The sequence below is a fragment of the Anguilla anguilla genome, chromosome 3 (genome assembly GCF_013347855.1).
Source record: "Anguilla anguilla isolate fAngAng1 chromosome 3, fAngAng1.pri, whole genome shotgun sequence".
NCBI classification, from domain to species: Eukaryota; Metazoa; Chordata; class Actinopteri; order Anguilliformes; family Anguillidae; genus Anguilla; species Anguilla anguilla.
Window position 1 is genome coordinate 57,721,086 of NC_049203.1, and position 17,060 is coordinate 57,738,145.

General features: G+C 46.1%; 1 protein-coding gene across 2 annotated transcripts in view; it reads right to left on the reverse strand.

Moving 5' to 3' along the window:
* The window catches only part of si:ch73-335l21.1 (insulin receptor substrate 1-B), a 35,032-nt gene that overhangs the window by 11,457 nt on the left and 6,515 nt on the right, over positions 1–17,060 (reverse strand). For both annotated transcript variants that reach the window (XM_035411488.1, XM_035411489.1), the window contains exon 2: positions 3,951–7,247. In XM_035411488.1, the coding sequence (XP_035267379.1) occupies positions 3,951–7,247 (3,297 nt within the window). The remainder of the gene's footprint in view (positions 1–3,950; positions 7,248–17,060) is intronic.

Consider the following 17,060-nt stretch of genomic DNA (forward strand, 5'->3'; position numbering starts at 1 on the left):
GTTCTAATGTGGCAGGAATAAAAATGAGCACAAACCTCTGAATGCCGTGCTGGCGTTCATACCTGTCAGTTTTACCACAATTTATCATCACCAACTACTCACACTGTGAATTATTATCATTGCATTTTCCTACCTACAGACCTACAGAGTTAACCCATCCAAGTGCACTGGCCAACAGTGGTAGTAGTTTTAGTTTATTACAATAAACTGGCTGAGGTAAATATATATAGGCCTAACTGACAAAGGGATTGGCAAACCTAGAAACTATGGTCTGAACTGGACCAGAAAAATGGAAATCTATGAAATCATCAATGCGTTTCCATCTTATCAATGTATGTTGCAATTTCTGGTACAAACTGCAGTCCCAAGTACAACCAACATGCCAAAAATGGGACAGTGACACAATGCTGTTGGAACTGAACAGGGACACAGAGACAGGCGCAACCTCGAATAGTCTGTCATAATCCAGCCTTCCCTGCTCTGCCCATTTTTCCTACGCTAGACACTCAGAGAATGAGCCCCCAAGGACCCCCAGCACCAACCAGCAGCTCTACTACAGGTTCACAAAGAGGGGCAAGGAGAGGGTGCCACCACAATGATAATGCGATATCGTGCTGACTCTGCACTCGGTTGACTGTGTCTAGACACAAAAACCAAGAGAGGATAGGGGTAGCGAACTCAATTAGCTTTGTCTGGCTTGGCTGTGATTAAGAGGAGTAGAATTAAGGCAGATTTATTTAGTCTGTAGCCACTTTGTATTCTAAGCCTGGTGTTGGAAATGTCAGGTTACAGTTACATAAAGGGTCACTGCCCTGTCTGCTGATGGACCAGGCAGGGCGACGGCGGTGCGTGTGAGCGCATGTGTATGTGGGGAGAGGGTAGTAGTTAAGGCTGCGGCCTCTACAGTGCAGCGCTTCTGCAGTGATTTTTTTCTCTGGCTTTGCAATGTGTGGTGGGAGGGGGTGTTAAATCAGAAGAACCCCACATTCCTCACTCACTCGCACACTGCAGGCAGCAGCAGGACAGGAGGGTGGGGCACACTGATGGTTAAAAAAAAAAAAAAAACCGTGCACAGAAACGTTGCAGCTTTTGATTCACGGTCTAGCACGGACGCCTGCTGGGCGGTGTACAACCGGCTGTTGTGTCACCCGGGAAAAAGAGAGAGAGACTGCAGTAAGCAGGACGTCCATTTCTCACACGCGCACGCTACCCCCCGGGTGTACGGGGCACGCTCAGTCTGCTTGCATGAATTGCGCATGAAGTTTCCTCCTCCGACTCAACGTCCGCGCAGCCGAGTCGCTGGACTGCAGGGGGAAGAGAAGGGTGTGCTCATCTCCATTCTCCCAAACTGACAGAGGAGGTTACGGTGAAGTGCACAAACACACACGAATAATCCATTTCTCCCTTGCAAAACAGGGGAAATTAGGAGTAAAATATAATAAGGTAGGGTCTGGAACTTTAACGAAAAACTGCTCATCTGAATGGTTCCTGAAGTACTCTTAAAATCAGCAGTAGTAAAAAAAAATGTAAAAAAAAAAAATTTTAAGTGTCAAATTAAAATTTAAACAAATGTTGCTGAGTGCTGGGTGGATCGTCCGGTTAAGGCACCGTTCCGGTGCACAGATGAGCCGCACAGCCTCAGAGTGAATCCAGACCACATCAGCGCCACCTGTGGCCAGTGGTGCCCACAGGACAAAGAGCAACTGGTGACCGCATTGCCCAAGAATGGGAGGGTTCAGTTTGGTTAGGGGTGTGCGTGCCATCGCCCCCTAGCGACCCCAGCTGGTGGACTGGGCGCCCGGGAACTGCTTGCCAAACCCACACATGATACTGTACGTCTTACTCTGGCTGTGTGAGCCTGGCAGTGGGCTGCGGTGTGTAAAGCAGCAAGCTGGTGATACCGCGTATTCCAGCGGGGAAATCAGGGACAGCTTCATTCTCCTAAGCCGGCATGAACGCGGCTGCAAAATAACTATTTGGACACTCCCAAATTAGGGGGGGAATCTGACACGCCAAATGTAAAAAAAAACAAAAAAACAACAACATTAAAGAAATGAACATTTTAAGCCCCGGTAATTCTTATCACTTAAATGCTTAAATGATAAATGGTTAAAGCCCCTTGGGGAGGCACCCCACCCTGTGTTACGCTATCGCGATGTTGCACCCCTTCCAGCAACACTTAGGGGGCTGGGGAAGTATAAATGAACCAGGCCTTTGTGTTTGGCTTTGAGAGGTGTGTGGGTCACTCTGAGGTCAACACGGGACACTGGCGTCCTGACTGATGTGCAATATGGAGCCTGACTGGAGGGGTCAGTGCATCCGGAGACACAGAGGAAATCCGAATCCTCAAGTCTTCCACATACATCAGAAAACCATGACTTCCCATAAACCATGCACACATCACACATAGGGAGAAACACACACACACACCCACACACCCACCCACACACACACACACACACACACACACACACACACACACACACACACAATTACTTCACAACATATAAACACAGAGTCACAGATAAATAAATGTCCACAAACATACACATACAGTAGCAGCCACTTAAACTGCAAAGTAAACACACACACACACACATGCTGAGTCTCCTAGCAGGCACCCACCCGCCCACCCACACACACAGCACCCACACACACACACACAAGCATAATTAACTCACAAGCATATAAACACAGAGGCACCGATAAATAAATGTCTACAAACATACACTAGCAGCCTCTAAAACTGATGCAAAATAAACAGCCTAACATTGCTTTTTCAGTGCACACAGCACACACACAGCACACACACAGCAAACAGACACCCACAGACATTCCCCGCCTTCACCAGAGGCGCTGCGTACAGCCAGCCCAGGCACGGTTACAGCCATAGCCTCACAGAGCTGGCTCTGTTCAGACAGAGCCAGCAACCCAGAGATGGCCCTGGAGCTGGGCCAGGGAAAATCCCCACAATTACCACGCCCATCATAATTCGCTAATGATTAAAAAAAATACATAAACGAAGTACTTAATTGCTTCCAAACCCAGCTAGAATTCGAGGGTCAATTTGCGTCACGTCAGGCTCACCGGTGTTTTCATCATCACGCTGATGGCGACTTCCCATTTACTCTAAGTCTATTTTTATCAGCTTTCTCTTAGCATGCTTACAACGAGACTCCACACAGAGTGAAAACAGAAAGGCGAGGGAAGATCCACTTGCAATTCCGAGTTGGAAATATCCAGCAAACTCCACAAAGGTATCATTTAAAAACGTAAGCTATCATTTTTCAGGATTTACAGCTACATAGAATCTTTTTCCATTATATTGAAAATAACATAATAAAGAGAAAGATATAAAACAGTCAAGGCAAACTTTTGGCCACTTTCACTTTTTCCATGTACACGCAGAGAATTAAATAGGCAATACCAGGGCTAGTCAGAGCCTACATCCTTTTAAAAGATAATGATTTATGTAAAAAATGTTAACAGCCATGTAAATCCAGTCCTAGACATCACCCAGGCCACGTCAAAGCAATAACTGATATGATCTGTCGTGTGCCTGCTTTCCACAGACCTTTTGTAAATGCCATAAACCAGATTGGTAGCTATTGTACAATCTGGCGCCAGGTGGTAATGAAAATAAACATGTATTAACCCTGTTTGCTTGGTTCAGTTGCAGTGAATGAGATGTATTATTGAATAGCTGCTCTCTGCCTTTCAGATGGATGACACATGCAGGAGCAGGTGGCAAAGAGAAGCAAACAGAAAGAGCAGAAGAGAGAGGTGTGCAGAAAGAGGATCAAGCAGACAGAATGGGAAAGAGGTCAGTACTTAAGAGAAAAAACAAACATTAGTTTCCTACAAACACGTATCATTATTATGACTTGACTATAACAGCTAAGAAGTCAAGCTGCAAAACATACCGGCAACCTCCCCACCAGAACCCTTACCTGTTCCATCCTTGCTACCATTCTGGTGTGTCCTTAGCTCCTCTGACTTGTAGAAATCGATGCTGGCGTAGGTATTGAGATTTGAGGTGGTACCGTTTGCCCCTCCGCTTCCTGCCACCCCGCCCACTGCCCCTCCGCTCAACACAGTTGAGTAGAGGCGAGGGGGGAGGGGCTGGGCGGTGCCAGGTCCTTCTGGAGCTGAATGTTGGCTCTCTTTATTAACAAGGTCCAAGTCAATGTAGTTGAGGCCTTGCTCCATGGATGGAGCCTGAGCAGCGGGTGCAACAGACGGCCCGGAGTTCACACATTGTGGGGGGACATCAGGGGCTGTTCCATTACTCCAGAGCATACCGTCAAAGCCGAGCCTACGCGCCACTGCCTGGGTGTGCTCTGGGAAGAGGGACGAGGAGGAGCAGGAGGAGGATGAAGAGGAGGAAGGGGGCAGGGGTGGAGGAGCCAAGAAGGTTTCAGAGCAATGTCGCCGCCTGCCCTGAGGGTCAGCTCTGATCACCTTGGCACCCTGGTCAGGGTTAGAGCTAGCCTTGACCAAAGGGAAGTCCAAACCCAGCCCCAGGACTAGTTTAGGTCCGGGCTGGTCCTGTTTGCTGGGAGAAGGGGGCTTAGTGGTGGCAGTAGAGCTGGGTGTGGCAGCACCACTCAAACTGAAGGCCATCTCTGTGTAATCAGCGCATGAGGTTGGGGATTCGGTCACGCTGTCCTTCCTGTGGCCTTCGTCCACCCCTTCCTCCCGTTGTGGTGGGGTCCTGTTCTCATCCCTGGCCTTAGGGGCAACGCCTGTCGGTGTTGCAGGGGTAGAGAAGGAGGGGAACCCCAGAGGAGTTAAAGAGAGAGGAGAAGGAGAAGGAGAGGGACCCAGGTCCATATTGACATACTCGGACGCAGAGGGAGGGGTCTGTGGAGTGGACGGGCTGCGAGGGAGGGGTAGGAATCCAGCCAGGCAGGAGGTTGGTCGGTGCAGGGACCTAAGGGGTCCTGATGGTAGTGACACCCCAGGACTCTGACCTTTCCCCATCCCTCCCGCTCTTCCGCCTCTGTCTCCCCTGAACTCAATGCTGACATACTCCCCGGGGCTCTTGGGCTCCGGAGGTAGAGGTGCCTCTCGAACTCTGGGGAGGGTGTTGGCTTTAGAAACATCAACAAACAGGCTGACAGGCCTCCGACTCTGCTGCTGCTGGCCCTGTTGCTGGGTCCCAGACACCCGTCTCTGTTGGAGACTCCCATCTTTTGAGCTTTTTGAGCGCCCCAACACCCCTGCAGACTTGGCTGACCTCTCCTCAGACTCCCCAAGGCTCTCGCTGCTGGCTGAGCTGGAAGAGTAGGAGGACGAGGACAGGGACTGGTGGCGCCCCACTGCCGGCCCCACAGGGGGCTCTTGTCCGCCTTGGTTGGCCGCTCCCCTGGTCACAACTCCACCCCTGCTACTGCCGCTGGGCCTCTTGCCTCGGCCACCATCATCCTCAAAGTAAGCAGGGGACATGTGCTTGTAAGATCGGGGCAGGGAGTAGTAGGAATAAACCATCTTTGGGGGAAGCGGCTGCTGCTGCGGTTCAGAGTGGGGGAGGCCCTCAGAGGGCGGGGGCGTGCTGTTGGCGGACCGGGTGCTAATGGGGGACATGTTCATGTAGTCGCTGCCGGCCTTGCTGTCTGCGCTGCTGCTGCCCACCCAGGCCCCCCCGATCCCTCTCTGGTCCGGGGAGCAGCTGCTGTTGGGTGACATCATCATGTACCCGTCCGAGCCGTTGGGGGGAGGCTGGATCTGCTGTGGCGGGGACACGCTGTTGTTTGGGGTCATAGCCATGTAGTCGTCAGCTGGCTTGGAGCCGGAATCGGAGACGGCCACAGAGACAGACTGGGAGAGCGAGACAGGGGGAGCGGTCACTCCAGGCAACATGGACATGTACCCAGTATCAGCCCCTGCACCTCCACCTCCACCTTCACCTCTCTCACGAAACTCCCCAGCCACATCCAGGTACACGCCGGCCCCTGGCCCCATACCAGATTCCCGGCGGGAGGTGAAGGACTCACGGCTCGCGCTCCGAGACATGACGGCGTAGTCATCCACCTCGCTCTCTTCCCCTCTCTTGCGTGGGGTGAGGCGATCCAGGGCCATGGGGGGCAGGGAGGCCCGCTTGCTGAGCAGTCGGCGCTCTGCCTCACACTCGCGGCTGGAGGACCGGCGCAGCACCCTGCGGGTGGGCGGGTGGGAGGCCTGGGACTGCAGGGCTCCAGACATCCCCCGCTGGCCCATCATGATGTAGTTCGAGGCCTCCTCACCCAGGGGGTGATAATTCGGGCTCCCAGCAGAACCCCCTGGCAGGTCAGGAGTCAGGAGGGAATGCTCCCCGGGGCTAGAGCCATACTCGTCCGAGGACCCGTAGTCGCTGGGGGAGCCCGAAACTGAGGTGCGGTGAGGCACACGTCCATAGGCACCGGCCGCTCCTCCCCCTCCACCCGCCACGCCCCCAAATTCAGATCCATGGCCAGAGCTAGAGGAGAGGCTGGGGGCAGGAGAGGGGGCAGGGGTGGAGGTGGAACGCATTAATGTGAGTGGGGTCTTGGCAGGCGTGGGTGCACGAGCACTATTTGACCTGAGAATAGGGGTGGTGGAACAGGACCCATTAGGACTAGAGCCTGGCAGGGTCCCGCCTGCTGTCACCCCGCCCTCCTCCACTTTTCCACCTTCGCTGGCTGTGCGTGCCCTGGGGAAGCTGTGGCGGGGGGTGGGGGAGGTGTTGTTATTGCCGGTGCTCCCAGGGGTCTCAGTGCGGGCTCGACGGGTGAAGCCCACCTGGCTTGGTGGTGGGTTTGGGTGGTGGCGTCGGGAGGGTACACTGATGGGGTTGGAGGCAGTGGCACCTCCGCCGGCCGTGGCGTTGGACTGGGACTTGCTGCGCTGGCGGAACTCCTCGCTCAAGGCCTTCATGGCCTCCAGCAGGGTCTCGTGCATGTTCTGGGCCACTACGGAGTCCTCCACCTGCATCCAGAACTCCCCGGGCCCAGTCACTGCTGAGCGACCCACCTCCACGAAGAAGAAGTTCTCAGAGTGCCCACAGCGGCGGACGTTCATGAGCTGCAGCACGACAGCCGCCGCATCAGAGTTGAGCTTGACAAAGTTGACCGTCTTCTCTGTCAGGCACAGCCGGTAGATGCCCACCAGGTTTTTGGCTTGACCCAAACCCTTAGGCCACACTTTGACCTGCCACACCTCTTTGAAAGCAGGGCCAGGAGAGGGCACCCCGTAGTCCCCAGCACTGCCACTGTCACTGGGTGTTTTGCCTGTGGGAGGGGAGATCAAAGTGGAGATTAATAAATAAATAAAAAAACTATGGGTTCATACACCAGGGTTCATACACTTTTTCACCAATGATTTTCGATGACTTTTCCATGATTTCTCCACAACCTTTAACTGAATTTCCATGACCAAAACAAATGACTTTATCTCAGCGGGACAATTTAAAATTACTTATTGTAACACTAAGTAAAATTAGGTCTGCATCTGAAACATATGGTGCCTCTCTAAAACAAATAAACACCAGACAGACACACTTAGATACATTCTCTCATATTTTAATTCGAATAGTTTAACATTTTTGTCAATGTCTCAAACAGGGCTCGAAATTGCGACCATTTTGGTCGCATATGCTCCCGAAATTTAATCTGTGCGACCTCGAAATATAATTGGGAGCATTTGTGCGAGTGCAAATAATTGTTCTGGTGCGACCTTTTTTTCTTTTCTTTTTTCAGTCGAACGTCTCTTCCTTAGTACATTCGCTAGTTAGTACACTCAATATGTGCCTTGTGAGCTGACGGTGACCCTTCTAACCAATCGTGAGCTAGACATTCTTACCTTTAATGCTGATTTTAAATTGGTTAATATTAGCCTTCAATCACTCCCTTCCGCAGCACTCCACTGTCACGCGACACAGAGAGCTAACGCGGTAACTAATGTTACCTGAAGACAAAAGTTTATGTTCAATTTATTAGCGTTATCGAAAGCTGAAAAGTTGAAGCGAACGATTACGGCATTTTTTTTTGAAACATTAACGTAGTGTTTTGTGTAGCGACCCAGTTGAAACAGCTAATTTCTCCGATGCAGTTTACTGGCGGTTGATTTAATTAGCGGTATTAATGTGACGAGAAGCGCTGTGTCGTTTGAATGCATAACACGCAATTCCTTGAAGAGTCGACACATTTTAGGCGTGACAATTCAACTGTTACTTGTAAACCGTAGTTATATTGTCGTTTTTTATCAATAAAAAATCTATTGCATATATTGTTGGTGCTCCTTACATTTTGGTGGGTGCTCCTAACTTTTTGAAGTTGGGAGCACCAGTGCTACCAAGTAAAAAAGTTAATTTCGAGCCCTGATATATTATTGAAGCTGCACTTCCCTGACATATTGTCGGCACAGTAGGGCCTGCGTTTACTAACTGCTACATTAGCAGAAGCGTGCCTGTAAACAGACTGAGCCAGACCGAATTAACTTCTCACACCACCAAAATACCGCGAAGGTTACGTTCCAATTTACATTTTATTACTATACATACTATTTTTATGATTGGATTAATTAGTAATTATATTTGATGCAACTTTCGCTATATTTCCATTACTTTTCAAAAAATATTATTTTCCATAACTTTTCCAGGTTTTTCATGACCGTAAGAACCCTGTACAACGGACAATAATCAAGTCAACAGGGAAATTAAGCAGGAATCGTCAATAAGATCCCATCTCATGTTAGGTGAGAGCACCACCATTCACCAAGCTGAAAAAAAAAACTTTCTAATGCAATGCAAGCATTTTTTTTCCCACATGAGCTAGTGTAATCTTCTGTAAACGCTCCAACACCCATGTGTTCCATCTCAGTGACCAGGTCATTGACTTCCTACACCTGCATGGAAACCTCTTCAGGGTTCAGATACATCAAAATATGGTGACAACAGTTAACATACTCTGGAAGGAAAACAAATAACACCGCTGTAGTCAGCTGTTTACCCAACTCAAGTATTCTCACTGCAACCCCTATGCCTATGGACAATCAAACACAACCACCCACATACAGTTTTGAAGCTATTTTTTTCCCAGCAATGTGTCTACACTTCTCCATTTCGGCCACTGTGTCCATCCATGATGCTTTCTTAAAACCCTGAACATTGTGCTGGGGGAAAAGTGTAACTGGATAGCTAGGAGGCTTTCAGTTGGGAAGGGGCATTGTGACACTAGCATAGTAGATTGGGTGCCTCTGGTGCAATGGCTGTGCCACTCAGCTGGCAGACTGAAGACTGAAATGAAACACAGCTGGCTCTGGAGGATATCTGAACTCAAACGTGAGTCCATGCCATTCCAAACTTAAGATGTTGTAGGAAATACTTCAAGAAATACAACCAGGCATCCAAAATCATAAAACTAATAATAAGGGATAATATTGCTAAAAAAAATAAAAAAAAGAGAGAAAACATCTTGATCCCCCTACTTTTCAACTGTCAAGAGGACAGTTACTGAAGAACAATGAATAGTGCAGTGGGAACTAAGGGTCTTTGGATATCCAGGCCTTACCATGGTGACCCATTATCACAGAAATAAAGCATTTCTGAACACTGGAATAAGATTTTAAAATAATATTGTCAAGTTGGAGAACTGCCACACCACTGTGTTAACAATTAGCTGAAAAAAAAATTATCAGCCCACAAGTGATTTATATCTGTATTTCAAAGGATAAAAAGCGCAATGCATAATTTGTTTTACAGTAAAAGCACCTGCAAAATAGATCTGCCATTAAAATGACTGATGTTAAACGAATGCAAAATTGAACAATACATACCAAATTGTACAGTACTTGCTGAAGAGTTAATTTGCCAACTTATAGTGAATATATATTTTACCTAAGTGCCAATTCTGTACACAGAAAATAGTACATTGTGTGAAAAGAATAAAAAGGTGATTAGTCATATTAAACCTTCAGACTCTATAAATGGTTAATGCTTCAGACAGGCCTGCTAAATAGTTTATGCTTAAAGCACATTATGTCACATATAGCCTACTGCTTGTGGTTTATCTGATTAAAGTTGTTTAAATGTATAGGTCAGCAGGTTACATTAGCAATATGGATAGATCGAGGCCTAGTTATGTTTTTGATTTCTATGCCTAATTAACCATTACCTGCATCCACGTATTTGCATAGAAGTATTTTTAAAAGCTTGTTTCTACAAGACACTGACTATCTGCAGACAAGGGAAACTTGTATTGATAGTGTCTTAGAGGACAGTAGCCAGCCATTCTTTTTCATTTTATACTGGGGAACATTTTTAAAGTAGTCCCTCACCCACACAAGTGTGTCAACTGCAGATTTGATTTTATGTGATTTATGAATTGTGTACCGTTTCATCAACACTGGTCACGAGACAAATGCAAGCACAGCAGGACAGGCATAACTTTACAGTCAGAACGAGCTCAAGAGTCACACGGAGAAGTCGCGTTGGGGAGCCGTAGATTAATTCAAACTTGAAATGTTCCAAATACAAATCGGTTTTTACACACGGTTTATTTAGCCTGTAAAACGCATGTACGGTTCTGTAACTGTAAATGTGGTCAGGGAATACTTTACAGGGAGCAGCACTGTGAGGGAAGACCATCTGTATGGACAGACATCGATCTGCCTCAGCAAGGCAGCCGCACTCTTGGGGGCAGCCGTTACGGTTACCCGTTAGCCAACTTCTGGAGTTATAAATTATTAGCCAACAAAACTGGTTTTGCAAACTAGCTAGATCTGCCAATACTGGGACTCTGGGAGGTTAGTGATAACAAAGAAGACGAATTAAACAAAACTGGGGGCCCTTTTGATTTCTAATTGTCTTGTGTCATATAAGAAAAATTATTTTCTGAAGACACACCATGGAAGTTCGGGCATTTATTGTGTGGTCGTATAAACTTGTACCTGTAAACCAGTTGTTGAAGTAGTAGAAAATCATTTTTGTTAGGACTCAGATCTCTGACTAATGTTGGTTATTTAAGTATGAAACTCAGAGCTTCACCCTTAGTAGTGCATAGCTAGTAGCAATATGCCTCAAACCATTTAATTATTATGGTTTCATCCCAACTCTCATCCCAATCAGATCCTAAAAAATTAAAAAGTTAAAAAAAACAAACAAACAAAAAAAACCAATTGGCTCTCTTGGCCTAATTCTTGTGTGACTCAGACTCAGGGCCAAAGACTGGTTCAGCTAGTTTTACTTGTCCAGTGCAACCACTGAGAGACCCCTACTCGTTTCAGTTTACCACACTCTTAACTCTCGCTCTCTCTGTAATAATACCACTTGAATAAAGGACCCCAATGACCAACAACTTTCTGAATTTTACTGAAGTAATAGAACCAGTCTGAAATCATTTCATATTTGTGGGCATTTCTGTCTCCCTGCACCTCCACTGTGCGGGCCAATCACAACCATATGTATGTATGACAGAAACACAGCTCGTTTCTGGCCTGACTCACATTTCCACTCCAGCTTCCAAAACATCTACTTGTGGGCATGGAAGAGGAAATCGGCATGTGTTCATTTCCCTTTTCCCCCCCAATCCAGTGGTGAGCTATTATTTTGGGGGCCCAGAATAACTGCACAGTTGAAGGGTTTCCACAGGCTGCTGTTTCTAAAGTGCATCTCTAGCACTGCATGGCTTGGACACATTCAAGTTTTCTAAAGGCCACTGCCTGAATGAACACTGGAATTAGAGCAATGGGTCAGTGTGTAATTCCCAACCCCCCCCCCCCCCCCAGTCGGAGTGTCTCTGCAGATCTGGGGAGAACACACAAGCGCTCATCTCTGAAGCCTGTGATTGATTGATTGATAGATAGATAGATAAAATACAGGTTACTTGTCACTTAAGCGGAGCTTGCTTATTCAGAGCTCGTACGGCTGTGGGAACAAAGCTCTTGCTAAATCGGGTCTTTCTACACATGGGTAGTCTACACCTACGGCCAGAATGCAAAGTGCTGCTTATCACAATGCAGTTTGCATGTTGGCCTCGCTCAAAAAGAAAGAAACTTCACGTGCTCAGTTAGCACTGGCACATTTTGAATTCGACAGCAAACCATGGGGCCCATCCATACACTCAAATAGTGCTTTATCAGGATGAGCCACCCAGAAACTCCTTTTCACACAAAATTAATTAAAATAAAAATGCAGAATCACTCAAGTGCTTCCAATGAATACAACTATTATGAAAAGGCAAAAAGCAGGTAGAGCAAAGGCAGGGAGAATACAACAGCTGAGAGAGTGACAGCCCTTAAAAAATAGTCAGAGACAAGAGAACATAAACACAAGCACAGTTCCATTGGTTCACCTCAGGCTTTCCCTCTCCTTCCATCTTGTATTCCTCAGTCTACCTCCCTCCCAGGTAAAACGCAGACCAGCTCCAAAAAACTCAGCTTCAAGTGCTTGTCTTAGTCTGACACTCACCTTGAAAGGAGAGTTCCATTGACTAGCTACATACATTAGACTGAGTCATGTGCGTCATTTGAGCTTTGAAGAGATGGAGAGCCCTTCAGCCCTCCCTTTGATCATCAGAATGAGTAAACCATGGCACCTTTTCCAAAACAGAGCACAAAAAAGCAGGAGAAAATAAGAAATGATTCATTCACCTACATAGCACACGCACCATTGTGTGTGTACATGATGAAGTGGGGTAGCTAAACAGAACACAGCTCAATTCAGAGAACTATAAGGTACACAAAAATAATTCAAATGCACAGAACACACCCTGCTAGTCCATGTTTCCGTAACAGTGATACTGGTGCCATAAATATAGATCCCCAATGTATTATATTGTGTATGTGTTACAATGATTATATATGGCTGCTTTACATGATGCAAAAATAAATAAACAGGGCTCAAAGACACCTTTCATTAAAAAATGACAATTAATGATATTCAGCATTGACTATACAAGGATTAAAAATGGCTTCACAACAAACAGCTTGCACAAAGCACTGCCAGGCTGCAATCCCCCGCCCCCCTTTTACTTTTTTTTCTCCCACTTTGGAACACCCGTCATATTTGTAAGCTTGCCTCATTGCTGCAACATCTTCTGTCAATTTAGAGGAGTGTAGACAAGTATGGGCGCTAGACTCATGGCACATGTAGATAGCCAATCCTTCTCACTCTGCAGACTACCAGCTGAACCTGGCAGCCATTTTGGCAAAGGACTAGCTGCATGTTTAGTGCAGCTGGTGCTGGCAGACTGCACACAACCATTCAGCCAGAATTTAGCTCTTTTTCAATGAGATGTGGAAATCCCTACTGAATGATACCCTCCCTTCCTAATGTGTCACCCTCAGAGTTGGTAAATTCAGGTTCACAGAGTAAAATTCCTCCCAAGTATTTTGTTCCAATCACCTGGACTTGTTAATTAGCAAAATTCTTTAGCCAGGAGGTAAGTCTAATTAGTGAAATCAGCTGATTGAGTTCATCGGTGGAAGAAACACATGGCAGGACTTTTATTTTCCAAGCCCTGGACTTTCCACCTCTGGTTGCTCTGCAGGGCTACTGGCCACAGAAGTTACCGGCACAATCAGGACCCGTTGCCAACACCATGGGGATGTCACTGCAATGTGAATCACTGCTTAAGGTTAAACCACCCGGCAGCCATGTGGTTCCTTTATCTTGAGGTTTCCCCCGTCTGAATTTTCTACACAATAAGCAACCAGCCTTCAGGGAGTTGCCGACTCACATGAATCATACAATTCTGACAGGCGTAATCACATTTTACGAACTTCAGTGAATATGGAAACTGCCGCACACCTTGCAGACAGCAAATGAACAACATATGACAACAAATTTGATTGTCCCCACCAAAACAATACATCAGAAGGCCATATGTTAGAATTCAAATGCCGCATCCAAAATGAAACTTTAAGCGATTTCCTCATCATATCCACTTAATCCACTTAATAGCGGACCCAGGTGATACATACTGAACAACATGAAACCAGAACTAATACTCATACTACTAATACTAGACACGTTTTACTCCGGTAATATTCAGGCAGTGACAAACAATGCCTGCTGTCATGATTTTGAGCAGGAAACTACCGGCTGTAAATGGAGACAAATGATAACCCAGAAACACCAGCATGAGATCACACTGGCCTTTATGACGTGAATCACACTATTACATGATTAAACTGCACCTTTCTCAACAACAATATAATGATAAGAGAGGCGCTGAGCGAGGATGATGCCGACGTTGGTGATTACACCTGACAGACTATTCCTTGTTTTGAAGGAAAGAAACCAAAGTCCACATAAGTCTGGAGTTAGCAACAAGGGACAATTTTAAAAATGTTAAAGCACGCCAAGGCTAAAACCTTGGCACACGGTATGCTGGCAGCGTTGTACTGATAATTTTTATTACTTATGCAAGCTTAACAAATATGCCCAACTATGTATTAAAAAAACCCATTTGTTAATATTCTATCCACTCATCCTTCACTTCTGCTTCTGTCCTGAGATCCACCGTAATCTATCCCACGCCTCTTCATTCCAAAGCAGACGGCACGTGAGACTATAATAAGCGAGTCTCATTTCTTCCCTGACATTGCAGTATTTCCCAGTGGCCATTATCAATAGGGTTTTATTGGGGCCATAAGGGCTGTTTGCAGTTCTCACATGAAAAGCGTGCTCACCACTGGGATATTGACCACCCAGACGATTGGCCACAGTGACGCACTGATTATGATTCAGTCTCCGCATGAAAGTAGGTCACAAACAGCCGTGCGAGAGGGTAAAGCACAGTGGGGTGAAAAATGGCCTTGGTGGAGTCCTTTCACGCGCCACGCAGTCTAGTCATGTTATACCCTGCGTGAGTGTTGCGGTGTTCTTTAAGATGCAGTATTGCTGTACAGTAAAGTAAAATAAATAGTTTAGCCGTTAGATCGTCAGATGCAGCCTAGTCATGCAGCCTGCTGCAGGAAATACTGGCACGGCTCTATTGATCCGAGAGAGATCTGATTGCGAGCCGAGTCTCTGTTTCTGTTGGGGATGAATAGGAACAAGCTGCAAAATCACATCAACAGAACAAATGCATGAGAAGAGAATTCGATACAATTGGGAAGAAAAAGCAGACTGTGATGACTAAGCATAGATCCCTGATGATAGCTCACTTAGACACAAGGAATGGAAAATAGTTAAACTCAAATTTAAGCCCATTTTCTTTCTCCTATAAAGAGTGGCAAAGAGACAAGGGGCAGACAGAGATGCAGGACAGCTGTGTGTGTGTGTAAGCATATGTTTGTGTGTGCATGAGTGCGTGCCACTCTAAGCAGGAAAAAAGGCAACTTCACAACCAAGTGTCCCTGTCCATCTCCCACCCCCTGCTGCCCCTCGGTCCCCACCGTAGAGAGTTCACCAACACCTCCGATGAGGTTCGTTTCACACATGTGGTTTTTGTTATCATGGCACACACATCAGGGTCTAAGCTGTTTACTTTGCTGGGGAGAGAGGGGGGTGAATGGGTCGAATGGAGGGTTATTGGTTGAATGGCCGGGCCATGTTGTTTCTGTAACCACTTCAAGGTTGCGATGCAGGTATCAATTCAGGTCGTCAGAACTGCGCTCAGTGCATTTAGATCCATACCACATCAGTGACTACAATCAGGGCAACCCATCTTAAGTACGTTGGAAATGGTTTAAGTCCAAGACTCAAATTCAGCATATCACATATTGTACTGCACATAATGTACAGCACAACAAAGACAGTCTAATCACAATGCAGACAATTTCATTTTACAACACTACACTACATAGGTTAAAAGAAAAACACCTATAGAGGGTGAAATGGAAATAACAAGTCCTGCTCTGAAGATAAGAAATAGCTATCAGTTAGCTCACATCATGCCTTCACCCAGCCTTATGTCTGTTATATCATCCTGTTACGTCTGTCCATGCATCCTTATCTCCACCAACCCTCCAGCACTGCTGCATAACCACATATGGAATGGATACATCAATTAAGTCATGCAGCTTACAGTATTTCTTATGCATTAATTCACCCTACATGTATGGTATACACTAACATATTGTCAGTCTCCCTGCTTGCACCAATAAATCCCTGTAGCCAATACAGAAGGCAGCTGCAAGACGCACCTCTTCAGATTGCATCTTGGTTCCCTTTGCATTCTATCCCACCCTATAGCACACCCTCCTTTTGTATTCTACGTACTGGTAATTTAGATTATGGTTTTAAGTTAAATTTCTATGGTTCTAGATTTCTCTTCTTTGAACTTGCTATGGGTGCAGTCTGTGTGTATGCAGCATTTGTACTTTGGTTCATGGTTAGCATAGCTATCTTGCACTAGTGCTAATGGTTTTGCATCTTTACTCACTGGTCTGGGAATGCTGTCAGCCAGGTCAGGTACTACTACTCATATGCATCAGGTGAATGCAATAGGGATGCACAATATGCGGTCAATACCAATAATCAATATTTCTCTGACCATACTGACCAATGCCAGTACCTCTCAAGTTTCTACATTTTTGGAAGCAGTGGATGAGCACGGACAAATTCTTTCAACATGTTTAGTTTACCATTAAGGAGATAGAATGATTTGAGAGGGCTACAGAGTGTGTGTATCGCTTTTCTTCTTTCTTGAGTTTGGCAGGCAACAAATTCAAAATAAATAATAAATAAAAGAGGCTCAGATGACTGATCAAGCTACTTTATAAGCATGATATTTTCACTTAATTTATAGCTTCAGAGGTCCATCAAATGTGTTGCCACTCTATCGCATTTATGTTGTGTCATTGTATTAGGCCATCACATCAGCCATAATCATAGTTTTTCAGACAATGCTATTAAGTTTGTTTTAAGCTATTATTGGCCAATGCCTAGAATACTTTATGTTCCTCCTATATTTTAAGTCACTCTGGCTTTGAGTGTCTACTAAATTAATGTAATCTCTTCAAGAGCAAAAGACTGAAACGGCATGGGTATGTGTTGAAATTCTGAATTAACATTAATCGGTTCTTATGATTTGTACAGGCCACTGTAACATATTGAAAAAACTATATAAAATGTGCTAATATCCAATATCACTACA